The 17846-nt window shown below is 38.9% G+C and overlaps 1 protein-coding gene across 1 annotated transcript; it reads left to right on the top strand.

The window, feature by feature from the left end:
- Positions 1–250: 250 nt before the first annotated feature.
- Positions 251–16057, top strand: LOC122970653 (elongation of very long chain fatty acids protein 6-like). The gene is made up of 4 exons (XM_044336797.1): positions 251–554; positions 6747–6878; positions 10742–10893; positions 14812–16057. Exons 1-4 carry the CDS (start codon positions 460–462, stop codon positions 15240–15242), a joined length of 810 nt encoding a protein of 269 aa, XP_044192732.1. The 5' UTR covers positions 251–459; the 3' UTR covers positions 15243–16057.
- Positions 16058–17846: the final 1789 nt, after the last annotated feature.

Here is a 17846-nt window from a genome sequence, read left to right as displayed (position 1 = left end):
GTGATGTACTGTCAGTATTATAACTGATGTGTTTTCTTTTCTTTAAATGTTGCAACTTTTATGTTTTGTGCCTGACAAACACCTCGTAAACGAGATGGTGCATCTAATTTGAAATAAATAATTACTCACAGGTTTCTATAGTTTGATCGATTAATCTATTGATTCCTTTGAGTTCAAAGTTTCTGTCTGGGTCATAGCTTCGACAGGTTTTATGTTGAAAGCCCTAACCGGAAACGCGTTTTTTGATTTTAGCTAGCTTGAAAGCTAACATCACCGTGAGTGACAGTGGGGAAGTGCATCTGGCACCGCATCCTCTCGGTGACATCCAGCTAATATCAGCTGGATAAACGAGCCGCAGTCAGACTGTAGCCTGTCAGCGGGCCTGTTCACATCGACTTCTCCCCTTAAAAAAACCCTCCAGAAACGTCCGGAACCCGGAGCAAGAAAATCCGAGGAAAGATGAACGAGAGTGAGCTCAATTCCCCGCTGGCGGAGTACGATTTCGAGCGGCGTTTCGACGAAAGACGAGCCCTGGAATGGATGCAGGAAAACTGGTGAGTAGAGCAGGAAATATTAACATGTAGAAATGCCAGAAAAGAAGTAGAAAATATATCCTCCTCCTCCTCCTCCTCTCCGGTAGACAGTGGTGGGTGGGGGGCTCCGTCTGTACTGCATGTCCTGTCAGGGCTGCTCGCCATGCGGACCCGGTGTCTGTCTGTCTGCCTCACGTTGTTGTTTTTTTTTTTTAATGACTCACATCTTCCTCCATTATAATGCACACTAATGAGTCGCAGCTCATTAAAAAAAAAAAAAAAAAACACTTAAAATCAGCCAAAGACAGCTTAAGAAGCTGGGGAAACCCCCCCTTTACCCGCTTTTATTCAAACGTCCTTGAGGATGCACGACATGACTTCATCTGTGTTCCCATAGGCCAGACATGCAGAACAACAGCCTTTTAATAACAATTGAATTTAATGCTAAAAAAGACTGTAAATGTGGCAGATATCCACTTGATGTGACTAACTCAGACTGCTGAAGCCTCATATGAGTTTCACATCAACTTTTAAATGCATTTCTGCACAAAATGACTGTGTGGACACACTGTGGATTTTGCATCACTTAAATTGAAAGCACATTTGAAGGGGATCTTTTAACAGCCGGTATGGACAGGAGGAAAACCTCTTTCACTGTTCATACGGGCACCTGACTGTTGTTTTAAAACATGAAAATAGAAAGGTGGCCTAGTATGTGCAGCACAAATGATGTCACCAAAACAAACAGAAAGCAAAAATGTGGAATCACTGCTCTCAAAAAATACCTTTTGTCAGTGTCCAATAAAATATCTTGCAGAGAAAGGGAGTGATCCCTCACCCAGCAGTCTTCGAGGGAAACCCAGTAAGACCACATTCTTTTAGCTTCACTTTGATTCAGCTGTGCGAGACTGAAACCTAATACAGCTGTTACAGAACGAATTAAACTGTCAAATGAAGACTCATAAAGCTCAGGAGAAAGTGCAACACCAGCCGAACGCATCCCATTTCTCCTCCAAACCAGCTTAAATTTCCACATTTGTGCACACAGCAGCATAAAAAAAAAAAAAAAAAAAATCTAGTCACCTGAAAGAGTTACAAGTGAATAATCGCAGGGGAGCTTAGCTGTGTTTTTTTTTCTTTGTGTGTGCGTGTGTGTGTGTGTGTGTGTGTGTGTGTGTGTGTGTGTGTGTGTGTGTGTGTAGTGTTTGGACCTGCTTCAGCATTCCTTCTGCTGAGTAGTGGCGTAACTTTGCTGTAAAGGCACTCAGTTGCCATAAAAGGAGGGTCTGATGTTCAGCCATTCAGACACACCTCGAGCTGGAGTACTTAAACATCTTAACCGAGCCTTCACCTTATCTGCTATCACTTACCTAATACACCTGAAACTTCTCTCTCTCTGACGCAACCAATGAAAACGTGAGATCAAGTAGACCCCCCCCCACAGGTGACACAATCCTTACGCAAGAAACGCTACAGTTATTCAGGGCTGCACCTATTTTCATTATAAATTAATCTGCAGATTATTTTCTTGATTAATCATTTTGTCTATAAAATTTCAGAAAATAGTGAAAAATGCCTGCTATGATTTCGTAAATGTCACGGTAACGTCTTCAAATGTCCAAAATCAAAATTTCATTCAGTTTACTGTCACCTTATAACAAAGAAAACCATAAAATTCCCAAATTTCAGAAGCTGCAACCAACCGTTTTTTGGCATTTGTGCTTAGATGACAAAAACAATTAACTTACTGTTGCAGCTCCAAAATTGTTTGTACATTTTAATCATAAATCTACCTCGTTAGATTAACTTTTTAGGCAATAAAGGAAGGAAATTGTAGCAGTGGCTCAGGTGGAACTCGGCCCTCTCATAGGGAAGCTCAGGAGTCTCTTTTGCTGCTTCTGTCAATAAAATGTCATTTAATATATATAAAAAAAGCAGAAGAAGACATCTGCAATTCCTTTTTTTTGTCTGACAAACTGTCCAAAAGCCAAAAGTATCATATTTACAGTAAATACAGTAAAACAGACAAACAAGCAGCAGATCCTCCTCCCTTGACATGCTGGAAACACTGAATGTTTGACATTTTTGCTTTGTGAATGATTTATAAATTTTTAATTGATTATCAGAACTGTTAATTAATGAGATACATTTTTTGTTGTTCAACAAAAGGACAACACTAAACAAACTCTTATTTTTTCATTTAACAAAAGAAACCGAACATCTTCAATATTAAATATTCTATAAACGCAAACAGTCGTACAAGAACTTTGCAGTATAAAATTGGCAAAATAAAGATTTAAATGATAAAATAGTGGAGTTGATTGACTGACATGAAGACGTATCAAACACAAGAACCAAACGTAGATGTGACGTGAACAAATAGTCGACAAAATGTTTCTGGATGTTCTCAAAGACAAAAGGCAACACAGACACACGTAACGTCACATCAGAAGAAAACGCAATGACAAAAAAAGTGAATCAATTAATTGGTACATCATATCTATAAAATGTTAGAAAACATATATATAACAAAGAGAAGCATTAAATCATCACATTTGAGTAGCTCAAATAAGTTAATTTTGTGGTATTTTTGCTTTAAAAATGATTGAAGCAAATACTTGATTGTGAAAATAGTTGCCAATTAATTTTCTGCCTATCAGCTAATTGATTAATGGATTGTTTTCGTTGCAGCTCTAGACGAGACATTCAGTGTCAGCTTTTAGAGGACACACACACGCTTGTGAAAATAGAGTTTGTGGGAGTAATTAAAGAGGAGCCAGCGTTGCGTTACTCAGAGAAGGAGGCGTCCTCTGCCCGTCAGCTTCTGTTTTCAGGCAGTATTAATGAGTCGTACACCTTTTATCTTGCAACATTAGCTCTCCCGACGCTCTCCGTCAGTCTTACACAAACACACTCAGATATCTCTCGTTCCTGGAAGAGCTACTGAGCACCAGAGTCAAATTCCTTCTTTATTTCTTTGCAGGTCGGAAGCCACCCTGATAAAGACACACCTCATCTTCAGGATTTAGATAAGTTAGTTAGCAGATGACCTTTTGGCAGGATATTATTTCCCTAAAGGTTATATTTTATTTTAAAGAAGTATGAACATTATTCATGTAGGGTAGGTGGTCTTCATTAGAGATGCACTGATAACTCAGTTATCTGTGGACTCCGGGTGTCCATCTGACACTAGTGCACTGTTGGGTAACATGGTAATCGAACGACAGACCGTATTTGTGATTCATCGTTAGTTAATTGTAATTTATTGCGCAAGAATGCTAGCATTAAATGTTTCGCCTGGAGCTGCAACGATTTGTTCAATGAATCAGCAACTGTCATTTCCAGGTCTATATTTTTATTCTGAAGCATGATTTACAGTTCAAAAACTCCTTATTAATGTTAAACTGGTCCTTTTATGCAGCTCCTCCTCCTCAGTTCAGCCTCTGTCTGTAACAGCCCATCTCCTGATGAGCCCACTCTGCTCTGATTGGTCGGCCTCAGGAAGCTTCCTCCGCCTCCGAAGGCTACATAAACAAACTATAGTAGTCAGATTTGACTTCTTATATATAGGGCAGTGGAAAGGTTAGCGAAGTGAGGGGGTCGCTGGTTCAATCCCCCCCCCCCCCAGACCAGCAGGATAAATCTGGGCTGCTGGACCCTCCCTCATCACCACCGCTGAGGTGCCCTTGAACGAGACCCTTAACCCCAGCCTTATCAACAACCTTAGCAGCAAAGGCTGTTTGTGACATCATCATGAGGACGATGTAAAGGTTAAATTGCGTTAAGAGCAGGCTGAAGCCCTGAGTTTTGACTTGAAGGCAGCATTTTTACGCATGTTCACCTTCAAGTTTTATAACTTTGACCAACATCCGACATCATCACCATCAGTATATAAATGACAGCGACTCACTTAAGATTAAACAATCATTAATTTAATCACAAAAAAAACCCCCAAAAGATTAACTGAGGATAGAAAATAATGATTATCTGCAGCTTTATTAAATATTTAACACTATCAGTTCCCACCAGGAGAATCTGCTGCTTCATGCAGGTTTTTCTCGCAGGGACAGACTGGCATCGGCTATCAGGAGCCCCTGTAGCCTTAACTGGGTCAAGCAGCAGCAACAGCAGCATCTACTCAGTCTAATATGTATTGTGCCAATCTGGATTAGTCATCTGCTCTATTCCCGAACCACCTCTGACACACACGCATGCAGCCTCACAGATGTAATTCAAGCACAGACTCTTTATTGACTGTAGGTAAATACAGGATTTTTACTTTTTTTTTTTTTTTGCTGCAGCAGCAGTTTCATGGCGCACGCATTAACTTTCATCTCGTTTCTGCCTGAGCTCAGAAGTCGGCCTTTTCTGTTCTGTCACCACATGTTTTGGTGCCAGCTGTAATTGAAATGGTATCAGTGGTTGCCGATAAGCCAGAGCAGGAGCAGTGCCCAGTTAAAATTGCCTCATCATCCGGACGTGGCGCTCTAAATGGTCAGTGTGTCAACGACTAATCTCTGTTAATCTTTTGCAATGATTACAAACGAGGATAAATAAACTGCTAGTTCCCAGAGCGGATGATAGGTTTATAAAAGAGGTGTTTTAGTTAAAAGAAAACAATATGTTGCATCTGTACAAGGTGTTTCAACTAGACAAACAGCTCCGGTCTGCAGACAGTCACATCATGTCATATTTGTTTTTTAATTGCAATGGTCTGGTCCGTTCACCCTAATTGTGTAATATTCTTATGCAACAGCACTACATCTGTATAATCATCTTGTGTTTCAGGGTCTGACTGAGGTGATTTAGGGTGATTTAACAGGGCTGTTTGTCAGGGGGAAGTCATCCTCTTCCTCTTTTTGTAGCCTGATGGAGCTCAAAGTACAGCACACACACACACACACGTCAGGCTGGATGACAGGAGAGGTCATCTTCTGTCATCCTTTATCTGGTTACTTGTAAGACAAATAGCCAGTATTCTATATATATATATTAACTATGTAAACATGTAGTTTTATCAGTAAAATTTCCACAAGGTTGCAGGTGTTAAATGCTGCAATTTACAGCTTCAACAATAAGTTTGAGTATTTGATTGACAGAATATTAATCAGCAACTATTTTGAAGCCAAACTGCCAAACATTTGCTGGTTTCAGCTTCTCAAATGTGAGGATTTGAAACATTACAGTACAGTATAAGACAGTAAAATGAACATGTCAGTCAGACAAAACAAGACAAGTTATAACGAGCATTTATGTGACATTTTATAGACAAAACTTATTATCTGCTGATTAATTGATAATGGAAATAATTGTTTGTTGCAGCAGCACTCTATTTGCAATTTGTGCTTTGACAATGTTTCATGTTATAGAATAAAAAGTGTAGAGCAAAATAGATGTTAAAATATTAATAGTAATACAATATAATGCAAAGTAACTGAAGGTCACAGAGGAGCTGATGTGCACTGTTGAGATTTAGAAGGATGTGTTGTTGAGATTAACATCAAACAGGTTTATTAGTAGATTCATTTCCTGGAGGCTGTAAACCTACTACACACAAGTATAATAGAGCTGCAGCTGTTTTCATTATCGATGAATTAATCGTCGATTTAAATTGTTTCGCTTAAAGAATGAGTAACTATCAGATCAAAGAACATGTGAGACTATGAATCTGACCATACTAGAGCTGCAGCTAATAATTATTTTCATTATTAATTCAATTATTTGGTAAATTATCTCTAAATTGTCATAAAATAGTGAATTGTAATTATAATATCCTAGTGTCTAAAAGCGATGCCTTCAAATGTCATAGTTTGTCCGAAAACAGTCCAAAACCCCAAAGATAATCTGTTTACTATCAATGATCAGAATATTTTCTGTTAATCAATTAATTGACTAATAATTGCAGCTCCAAAGTAAACAGCTACAATATTCTAGTTTAATACAACAGCACCAGAAACTGTGGCGTCAGAGTTACTGGAGTTGAATTAATACCGTACAGTCTATAAACACTGACGGCATTTTTAAAGATATTGTGAGTTTTTTCTGTAGATTATATCAAGGTGTTTGTGTTATTTTGTTTATTCCTTTTATGCTACAAATAATACATATTGTCTGCAGGTTCTAAGGTGATACGACATGAAATATTGTGTTAATTATCAGTCTGTTCTGTTGTGTTTATGAGTGCATTTGCGGTGTGTGTTTTCTCCTCCACAGGAGCAAGTCGTTCATGTTCTGTGGCCTGTATGCTGCGCTCGTATTCGGCGGTCAGCACTTCATGAGGGAAAGACCAAAACTGAACCTGCGACGCCCGCTAGTGCTGTGGTCACTCAGCCTGGCCATCTTCAGGTGAGTGAGTTTAGATTTGTATTAATTAAACAGATTAATCAACACCAATTTTGACTATCCATTAACTGGAAACACTTTACTTTAAGGCCCCCTTTAGTAAATCTTATATATAATGCACTATAATGTAGTTGTTAGCAGATATAACTCCTCCTGTACATTAATAAACACTCAGAAACCTTATATTTTGTATAATAGGTGCTTATAACTACATTATAGTGTGTCATAAACCATTTATTCCATTTAGTAACTGTTCATATACTGCTTTAAAAAGCTTTATAGGGGGACCTGCAGGAAAGAGGTTCCCATTAATCGTTTAAATCATTTTTCAAGCAAAGATATCAAACATTTATTGTATGAAGGTCTAACAAGAGAACAAAGGATGCAGCAGTGTGAAGGTGACCTGCAGCTCTCTACTGTTTACTGGAGCACAAAATAATTTGGAGGTGTGAAAAGCGAAGTTTAGTCTCATTCCTCTGAGGGGAGAGCAGTTTGTGTCTATAAACGGCAAAATGTTACCTAAGATTTAACCGTAACATAGATGTAAGTCATTTCTTTATGGAGCAGACTTTATATGCACAAAATTTGAAGTTCACTGTTGTCTAAGATATTATAAAAATGCTCCTGTGTGCACGATCCATCTTGTAATGTTATTGCAGCGTTGAAACCATTCAGAGAAAATTGTTTCCTCAATTACAATTAATATCGCACCGTCGGAATCTCGATGACGTTTTCCGCAGCGGTCGATGTCAGCGGGGTCGTGTGAGTTCAGGGAGAGAGAGCGCGCTCTGAGAAAACCAGTCATCGACACATTCCTCCCTGGATTTGAAGCTGTGTACTGTCAACTTACAGGAAAAAAAATTATCTTTACATCTCAGAGGCTTAAACACTCATCGTGTGTCTCACCTCAGGGAAAATGTGCTTCTATGATGATGATTTATGTATTTTTTAGCTTTTATAGATTGCTGTGAGTTCACTAATGCCCTTATGAATTAGAAGGCTATATTTTATTTAAATGTCATTATATGAGAGAACCTAGATTACACTAATACCCTGGTGAATTATGTAATTTATGTGAAATCCAATTACCATTTGAAAACCACACTTTCATATTTAAAGCAGCTGCTACTCTTGCGTCCAAAGCAAAACAAAACAAACAAACAAAAAAAAAAATGATCCACAAAAATCCAAATGTGGCGCCTGAAATGTAATCGCTGCCAGGAGAGTTTGTAGAGATTGTGACCCAGTTGGCTTCTGTCCTGAGCGTTGAGCCCTCCCTCTAATCTTAATCCCACAGCAGTGGGCACAACCTGGCCTCTCCACCCCTCAGCTGTCTGCATACAGGACATGATACTGGAAGACCGGGTGTCCCGGGTTACTGGGTCTCTTTCCTGTCTTTCCTGTAGCACTACAGACTTAACACGACCTTGTGAATTAGAAACTGTTATGAACATAATCCGTATTAGAGTGAGGATGTCATTTTAGGTAGTTCTTCTCACGCTCATGTTTGTCCACATGCTCATTTTTTCTGATAAGTTAGTTTTTATCAAGCTATTTGATGATATAAAAATGAGGTGTTACATCATGATTGACAGCGCAGACTCTGGCTCTGAATGACGTCACTCAAGCAAGATGGCAGCTCCCGGAAAGGAGAAAGTTTGCTTCACTTTTGCATAGCGGTAGGAAGTGGAGACGCGTTGTCTGTATTTATATACAGTCAATGGTTTTTACAGATTTGAAAATCAGAATATTTCCTGGATTCATCATTGATGGACGTATCGAGACAATAACGATGATGGAGGGAGTCTCTCATTATAAACTGCACACAGCGACTCCATTCATAGTTTTTTAGTTGAATGTTTTCTGCAGAGCAACGAAGAGAAGTCTTAGCTAAACCGAGGTTATTATAGTTAACTAAAAATAAAATAAAAACTAGACTTGAGAAAAAAATGGAAAACTAACTGAAACGATATTGTTGACTTACAAAACTAACTGACAAATAAAATAAAAATATACAGAAAATGTCTTTAGTTTTTGTCAATTTGGTCAAATTTCTCAACACATCAAGCATGAGGAGGCATCGATGCATGTTTATTGAGACCAGGATGTCTACATGACTGTGAGTCAACTGCCTTCACAAAGTTTTTATTGTAAAACATAGTCTGAGCTTCTTAAATCGTTCCCCTGACAAAATCTTTCCCCTGACAAATACGCCCCAAACTATAATAAAAAAACCCCATAAAACTATTACTGAAACTAGTCAAAATGAAACTGAAATGAGCAAATCCACTCAGGAAACTAAATGAAACTAAACTGAATTGAAAACAAAAATGAAATGAAAATAGAAACTGATGAAAAATACAAAGCAATAATAACTTTGAGCTAAACTAGAATATAACAAATGTTAAAATCAATTGGTAAACTTAAAATATAAATCTTAGCAGAATGCAGCTAATCCTTGTGAGTCATTTCCACCCTCTCAAGTTCTCAAGTGTGTTCGGATTGCTGCGCAGATAAAAACTATGATTACAGTATACTGTGACCGCAGGGCTCTTAGAGAGTTTTATTGCCATTACAGGGATGAGTAATGTTGAGTCTTTGTGGCTCGTTGCAGACGGGAACAATGCACATGTGGAATGTACTGCCGCCATGGTTCAGCAGTGTTTTTATGAGAAACAGTGCCGTGTGCTGTAAAAAGGTTTAGTTTTTAGGCTGTTGAAATGGGATGTTTTCATTTTCAGCCCCTACAGAATTATTACTCTTTAAAAGAGCGCTCCACCGATTTAGCATCAGACTCATGATGGACAGATTTTTTCAGATTTCTTTTAAAAAAAGGATCATAATCGACGCAGCAGAACCAGAGATATAATCTTTTTTCTTCCATGTATTCCTCAAGACTACATTACCCACAATGCACCTCCATCACCAACAGTTTGGTCATAGATTCGGGTGTGTTATGCTAGTAGCGGCTAATGTAGCCTTGAGCGGGATACAAAGCTCTACTGACCTCGCTTCTCTGTAACTTCAAACCCAAACTTGTAGTGTGAAGATGCTCTGTTAGCTAGCAAACTTGGTAACTAGGACTTTAACTAAGTGTGATAGCAATATCAATTCAGTGCTAATGTTGAGTTAATGTTTGCTTGAATAAATCTAACCTAGAAGAGGAAGTGCTCCTTCTTCATCCTCTCATGTTGGGCCGAGGGCAGATTGGACCCTACAGTGACTCACTATTGCCAGTGGTGAGGTACCAGTGGTATTACAAGCTGGTTAGCATGCTAGCTTAAGTAGATATCTCTGTAACACAATATATAGACGTCTAAAGGTTTTGAACTGATACATACATAATACATAATTCTTACATATTACACCTTTAAACACACTTTGACAGTGTAAAATTAGTGAATTTCCACTCTAACACAACAGAATGCCAGACTGAGACTGTTCTTCCTAGAGTGATAAAAACTAATGTATCGGATGATGATAAAACTGTTGTGAAAAGCCTTCAAGGTGACACTGTTGTCTGCTGACAACAAAGTAACCTTCAAATAGCCTGTTAAATTGCAAGAATAACTAAGGAAGGTGAGACTTTATTAAATTCAAATGTGGCCAAAGTTTTGTAACATGGTCATAGTTTATGCTCTCTACTGCAGGTATCAGGTGAACCGGCAGCATCATAGAAGCACAAACATTAAATCTGAGAAATAAAATCATTTTGGACATTCAGTTTTCAGTTCAGGAAGGTAGACACTGTTTTAAGAGGATTCTTGGAGGCTCAAAAAGTGGGGTCTGCTGTTTCCACCAATGATGAATAACATCACTGTTATTTGTATGCTAATGTGTTTGCATGGTGTCTTTCCCCTCTGCAGTATCATAGGAGCAGTCAGGACCGGACTGTACATGATGCACGTCCTCACAACCAGCGGCTTCAAACAGTCGGTGTGTGACAACAGTTTCTACAGCGCCCCCGTCAGCAAATTCTGGGCCTACGCCTTTGTTCTTAGCAAGGCACCCGAGCTGGGTAAGGCTTCCTGCAATCTTTCCTGATATAGTTGTCTGTACTGGCCGGGGTAGATGATGTACATATGTCATCATTAAAGCAGCATTACACACAAACACAGTAGTTGCTGAAGTAATACTGACAAGTTCAAAAGACGTGTTGATGTCAAGGTTAAAATGAAGCTAAATTTGGTTGAAAAGTGAGCGTTTTATAGATGTTAAACTTAATTAAAGCTGCAAGCAGCGTTGGTCAGGACCTGGCACTCTGGCCTGTCGGGATCAGATCATTTTGCTTTTTAAAAATGAGGGATATTTCTTACAAGTGTAGTGTGCTTTTATTTTGAAAGTTTGATTGACATGTGTATTGTCAGGTGTGTAGAGACAATTGGTAACTGCAGCTGGACACAGAAAAATACTCATATATTTGAATGGAGAGTGTGAGCGAACCCACACCTTCTTGAACATTTACTGCTTCCACATAGTCTTAGATACAAACTTCATTTGAACTTTAAATGAGTCACAAGACTTTGACATACAAATCTTGAATTTACATGTTTTTTCTATCTTTTACTGTTTTCCAGATATTAGAGTGTGAGTTTTAAAGTCTTTTCTTGCTCCTCCTGTGATTTTATAATGAGTGTGTATTGCGGAATGTTTCACAGCACTGAGGGAGTGACATCACCAGGAGCAGGTGGAGAGGAGGATTTTAGAGTACGCTTTTTGTGAAATCTCCTCATAAATCCCATTATTTTGGCCAAATCTTACATTAAAAATCATATTTTAGTAGGAAATTTCGTGGCGAATCCATTGATACAGGTTTGAAAGTGGTCAGACTTATAGTTTAGACATCGGAAGCCTCTGTTTGACACAAAGTTCATGCCTCCCCATTGTTTTACATTGTAGGCTGTGATGTGGCACTGCAACTTTCAGGGCTTATAAAATCCAAACCATTCAAGTTATTACAAAGTTTTTAACAACCTTTTTTCAGCTTAGTGTCATAAGTCATCTATTAAAGTTTGAATCTGATACCATTAACGTCCTCGGTGGAGGAGATAGTGTTTGTTCAGGGTCCAAAATTGGGGCAAAGTCTTAAAAAGACTAATTGCGGACTTCCTGTTGGATTTAGGTCAGGGGTGTCAGTGTATGATTTGTAGGTCTTGATGAGACAAATAATTGAGTTTTGGTTTGATCTCTCTACGACATTCCTACAGGCCGTGGTGGCCATTTTAGTTACATAGGTGGCGCTGGAGAGCACATTTTGGCACTTTGGGGTTTAATTTTTACATTTTATCAAATTTTTCACCAGATCTGATGTGCATGCCAAATTTGGTGAGTTTTTGAGCATGTTTAGGGGGTCAAATTTAGGTCTGAAGTGACGTAATAATAAAGAAAGAAACAAACAATAGGGTTTTACAGTAGTCCTCTTCCTTTTGAGCTCGGTCCCTAAATACAACCATTGTTTCTGCAGCTTTTAAATGGCGATATTCCAGTGTGACGTGGGGCCTGAATACATGTTGAAATAGGGTCGTTGAAATGCTGTGAAAGCACCAGTTATATATAACCTAGTGTCTAAAATATCATTAACTTTTCAACTACATTTAGCCCACTCTTAACCTCAAGATCCACACATCTTTTAAATGTTTACTGGGAACAATTTAAAATGAGATTCTTAAACAGACCTCCAGGTAATGTCAGATAATTACCTAACAGGACTTTAACTGAAATCCATTGAAGATTAGATTTCCCTGAAACAGAGGGAGTAGCAGTAACGTCACAGACTGTAAAAGGCTGCTTACATGAGACCTACAGGACCTTTACATGCTTAGACAGTCATAAACTTTAACCTTGAGCGACCAAATCTTTTTACTCTTGAGGTATGTTCCTTGAAGCACTTAAACTTTCCAGTAAATCCATCAGTAAACAGTTATCTTAGCTGGTTCTCGGGGTGGGGATGATATCTCTGTGTCTGCAGGGTAATGTAGCCTGTTCTGTCCGACAGAGAGCTGATTGCTCTGGGAAATGGAGGCAGATGCTGAAGTGGCAAGAAAACTCCATTAGTGCATGATTGAGGCAGGCGATGCTTCCTCAGCTGCAGACAGGAAGGATGTCTTCATCGTCCTACTGATCAGGCCATTCGTTTACGACAGGATATGAACTGTAGTAGACCTACTTTTATCTACGCAGATGGACTTTTAACGGATAATTCCACTTTATTACATCAGGACTTATTTTTGTAGGTTTGGCAAACATTGCACTCACTAGAGTAACGGCTGAGATTTGGAAACATTTGGCGAGATGACTGCGACACAGTCAGACGATCAGACGGGTTGTAAACAAGCCAACAGTTCAGGTTAAGAAAACCACTTTATTTGGAGGAAACACAGAAAATGAGTGGCCCAGAAGTATTGTTAATAATCACTCATCACATAAGAAAACAGTGTGGGTAAATACAGGAGGTCAAAGTTAATCCAGGAAGACGGTCTGTAAATTTCGATGTATTTCACCTTAATTTTCTCTCTCAAACAAGTTTTAACTATCTTGGAGGTTTCTGTTTAAAAGCCGATTGACTGCTTGAGTTTCTTAACCTGTCAGACTTCTTTTAAGGGGTGAAACTGTGTTCTCAGATCTTAGAAATGACATTATTACAGATAGGAATTTTGATATGTTACAGTGAGGAAAAGAACAGGTGTAATAATGACGGTTGAATTCCATTTAGCTGCTTCACCGGGAAACTGGAACAGAGGAGGCCATTGACAGAAAATTAATCTGCAACTATTTTGATCATTTATTGAACGTCTAAGTAATTTTTCAGGCAAGAACGCCAAACATTTCCTAGTTCCAGTTTCACAAATGTAAAGATTTTCTGCTTTTCTTTGTCTTATGTTACTATAACTGAAATTTGATGGCATCACCATGGGCTTTAATAAATAGTGAAGGGCATTTTTCAACATTATCTGACATTTATAGACCAAATGTTTAATCTATTAATAGAGAAAATAATTGTTAGATGCAGCCTTAGAATGGAGCCATTGTTAATGTTGTGCTTTTCCTACTATGACAAGTCAAAATGTCTGCTGTAAAAAAAGGCGAAATTCCCCTTTTACAGTCTTCATGTTAAGATATAAAGGACAGGGTCCTTGAAATGAATGATAATGCAGTCTAAAGCCCCATAAAAGTAGAAATATGTACTTTGTACATGTGAGGGTATCAGTTTAAACTTTTATTGTTTTGCAGATACAATACGGTACTTTTCTCAGTACCTTCATTTTTTTATTGAACAAAAGAAGCCAAAGTTCTCAAATGTTATCTAAACGCAATCAGACATTTAAGAACTTTGTGTGTGTTTGGTGTAAAATTTGTAAAATTTTTAAGCAGGAACTTTCTGATGAAAGAAGTAAACAAGATTACAAATATGGCCAGATATTTGATGCCAGCTTTTGGTACTTTTTGGTAGCTTTTTCTCATTTCAGTCAGTAAAAAAAAAAAGTGTTTCTACATTTTTCTTATTGTCAGCAAATCTTTTGTGCAGAGCCAAACCAACGATGAACTCATCCTACTTACAAGTATAATGTGTGTTTATCCAAAGCCTGATATATCTTATTCATCTGTGTCGTAGACCTCTGTTGTTGGAGACTGAAAAGTGATCACTATCATGAGTCTGTGGAGCGTTTCTAAACAATCTAAAGTGTCCAAAACTCTTTGTGCTGATGTCACTCAGTGCAGTAGTGTGGCTCATTGACGTCTTTTTGGACAACAACAGAGGTCTACGGCACAGAGGAATAAGATATATCAGGCTTTGAATACACACACATTGTTGGTTTGGCTCTGCACATGAGATTTGTTCACAATAAGAAAAATATAGAAAATCACCAGCCTCAGCCTTTGAGATAAGAAACTCAGCCGTGTTACTGAACGATTTCCTCTCCCTCGTCTCTCCCAGGTGACACAGTGTTTATCGTCCTCCGGAAGCAGCGTCTCATCTTCCTGCACTGGTACCACCACATCACCGTGCTGCTCTACTCCTGGTACTCCTACAAGGACCAGGTGGCAGGCGGCGGCTGGTTCATGACCATGAACTACTTAGTTCACTCTTTCATGTACACCTACTACGCAGCCCGGGCGGCTGGACTGCGGGTGCCTCGTCCCTTCGCCATGATCATCACGGCCACCCAGATCATGCAGATGGTGATGGGCCTGGCCGTGCTGGGCCTAGTGTACCACTGGATGCATGAGGTGCGCTGTCCGTCTTATGTGGACAACATTGCGTGGGGTTCTCTCATGTACCTCAGCTACTTGGTCCTTTTTGCCTTGTTCTTCTACAACACATACCTCAAGGGCTCCTCTGTGGACAAAGGATCCAAGGCAGAGTAGCATGTTTGTACTGGGCTCTGCATTCACATCAAAGTGTGCCATAAGTAGAAATGACCAACAGTGAGGGGCCATGAATGTGTGAGTCACAACTGCACTAGTTAACTGTTTGCTGCATCCTCCTCTTGTTATGACATTTTCACTTGACCTTTTGATAGGCATCTGTAGCTCAAAACAACGATACGTCAATGATACATCAGCATTAGGAAAGACAGAGCACATTTTAATATGATCTCGTGATTAGTTGGGAGTAATGTATGTAGGAAGATAATTAAAGAAAGAGATGGAGGAATGCAATGTTTTAACATAGTTCTCACTTCATTTAAATTATTGCTTTGGCTACATAAACTCATGACTAGTATATAAAAACAGCCATATGAGGGCCAGATGTTTGTCAGAGGTGGTTAACAAATTTTCATATGTTTCAATGAAAAAGGGAATCCATGATGTATACATAAGATCTCTGAACTAGAAAAAGCACTTGTGAATTTTAAATTGTGAGGGAATTGGTCAATATTTTGGAAATTATGCTTATTTACTTTCTTTAGGAGTGAGATGAAGAGATCGATATCAGTCATGACTCAGCGTTAAGTGCAGGCATGTACTTAACGCTGAGTCAGGACGCGTTTTGTTTAGCTTTGCATAAAGACCAAGCAAAAACTACCACGACTTGAGGCTGAAGCCAATGTGGAAGAACCTTAAAGTGCAATTCCACAGACGGCAGCTAGATGCAGCTAGTGTCATCTTCTCTCTAGAAATACCAAGTCAATAATGTTTTTTCAACGAGTCATTATGGACTCAATCGCTAAATTCAGACCCTCTAATAAGTGCGCTGGTGGTCATTTTGATAATTATTGCTCCGTTAATGAGATTTGAAGGCTTAAAGTAGCTTTGATGTCTGCCGTGTGGGCGTTGATTGACAGCTGTGATCGACAGTTAGCTCACCTGCTGCTCTCCCCGTCTCCGGGACCCGCACTGAGTCGGACTATTGTTGCAATATTTCACTAAGTTTAATGTTACTTGATGTTACTATACCTGCCCTGTTAGCACAATTTAGCTAACGTAGCTAACGTTAGCCCAAGTGTGCACCATTCAGTGTTCCCAGTGAGCTACTGTTAGCTTGGGTGCGAGGTAGCGAGGCGTGTTTCCAGAGCGTGAACATCCTGACAACATCCTGCATTCCTTATATGGAAGGTCCTGGCGCCAAATTGAAAAGATGGCGCCGACCATAAGCTGCAACTCTGGGCTTCAAACCGGCTCCAGTGCAAACCAATGGGTGATGTCACACCTCACTACATCCATCTTTATATACAGTTTTTGATAAAGACTAAACATCTTAACTGGCTAAACAACTACAACACCTCAAAAGTTGATTTATTTAAACACTGTATTTTATTTTATTTGTTTAACCAGAACATGAACAGAAATGTAAAAACTACAATCTGTAACTTTAAGGGGAGTTTTGGAACTATTTCTTAATGAACAAGAGTTTATCCATCTGCTCAGTTCTTCTTTGCACCGTCTCTGGATGCCAGATACAGCGGGTATTGTTACCAAACATGGCGACCTCACTGTGACGACCAAGAAACAGTTCCAGCACATAACTGCCCCAAAACCCATAAATTGTCATTTTTACATTTCTGTACAGGTTTATCAAGCCAGATACATGTTAATCAGTGAGCGTCAGACTAGCTGTCTCCTTCTGCCTCCGGTCTTTATGCTATGCTACACTAACCACTTCCTGTCTCCAGCTCGGCACATGTGAAACTGATAGCGATCTTCTTATCTCACTTTCATAAAGAAAGAAAATAACTGCATTCCCCAAAATCATCAACTAGAACTTTTTAAATAGTATTTGTGGTAGTAGTAGTCCGGGTTCCCACACATCCTGGAAAACCTGGAAAACAGTTGAATTTTTCCAGTCATGGAAAACACATGGAAAAATGTCCTGGAAAATCTTGTGTTGTCCTGGAAAATTATTTAATTTCTCCTTTTTTTCCTTTAGCTGAGAATGAACTACAAGTTTATCTATTAAAGCTCCCCAAAACGGAGTTATAAGTCATAAGTTAGTTACGTTTAGGATCTTATTAACGTCCGAATGATATTTTATGGATGAAAGTATTTTTGAAAAAGCTGCTCTCAGTTATGTTGTGGAAACGTTGTGAACACACACCCCAACGTCACGTCACATTTTAGCCCTATCACATCTGTGTCTAACTGGATAGTGAACGTAGTATAACCAAAAAGGGAACGAAGACTTCACAAAGCACTGAATGAAATAACTGAATGTTTTCTCAATTTTTTTAGTTTTTAACAATCACCCAACACACAAACACACACACATATTACACACAAATTTATAAGCTGCGAGTTGTGGTCATGTCACATGTCGCTGAGCTGTGCGGCTGATATATTTTCACCAGGTGTTATTTAAAAAAAAAAAAAACTCTGAAGTTGAGTTTCAGTGTCTGCTTTAACCACACAAGCACTTTCTCAAATGATACTATCTGAGTAATGAACACATTCCTCAGCTGAAAGCCGTCCCAGAGCAAGTTGCCTCCAGGAAATGGATTGTGTAATATGTTTAACATTTCTGTTTAAAGCTCT

Source organism: Thunnus albacares, chromosome 20 (genome assembly GCF_914725855.1).
Source record: "Thunnus albacares chromosome 20, fThuAlb1.1, whole genome shotgun sequence".
In the NCBI taxonomy this organism is placed as follows: domain Eukaryota; kingdom Metazoa; phylum Chordata; class Actinopteri; order Scombriformes; family Scombridae; genus Thunnus; species Thunnus albacares.
The sequence above is the reverse complement of the archived record's forward strand: the minus strand, read 5'-3'. Positions and strand labels throughout refer to the sequence as shown.

What these genes read in the sequence shown, in the direction of transcription:
- LOC122970653 (XM_044336797.1), top strand. Translation starts at nt 460, where the DNA reads ATGAACGAGAGTGAGCTCAATTCCCCGCTGGCGGAGTACGATTTCGAG. An exon ending in GAATGGATGCAGGAAAACTG is followed by an intron (nt 555 to 6,746) that starts GTGAGTAGAGCA and finishes TCTCCTCCACAG; the next exon opens with GAGCAAGTCGTTCATGTTCT. An exon ending in TAGCAAGGCACCCGAGCTGG is followed by an intron (nt 10,894 to 14,811) that starts GTAAGGCTTCCT and finishes CGTCTCTCCCAG; the next exon opens with GTGACACAGTGTTTATCGTC.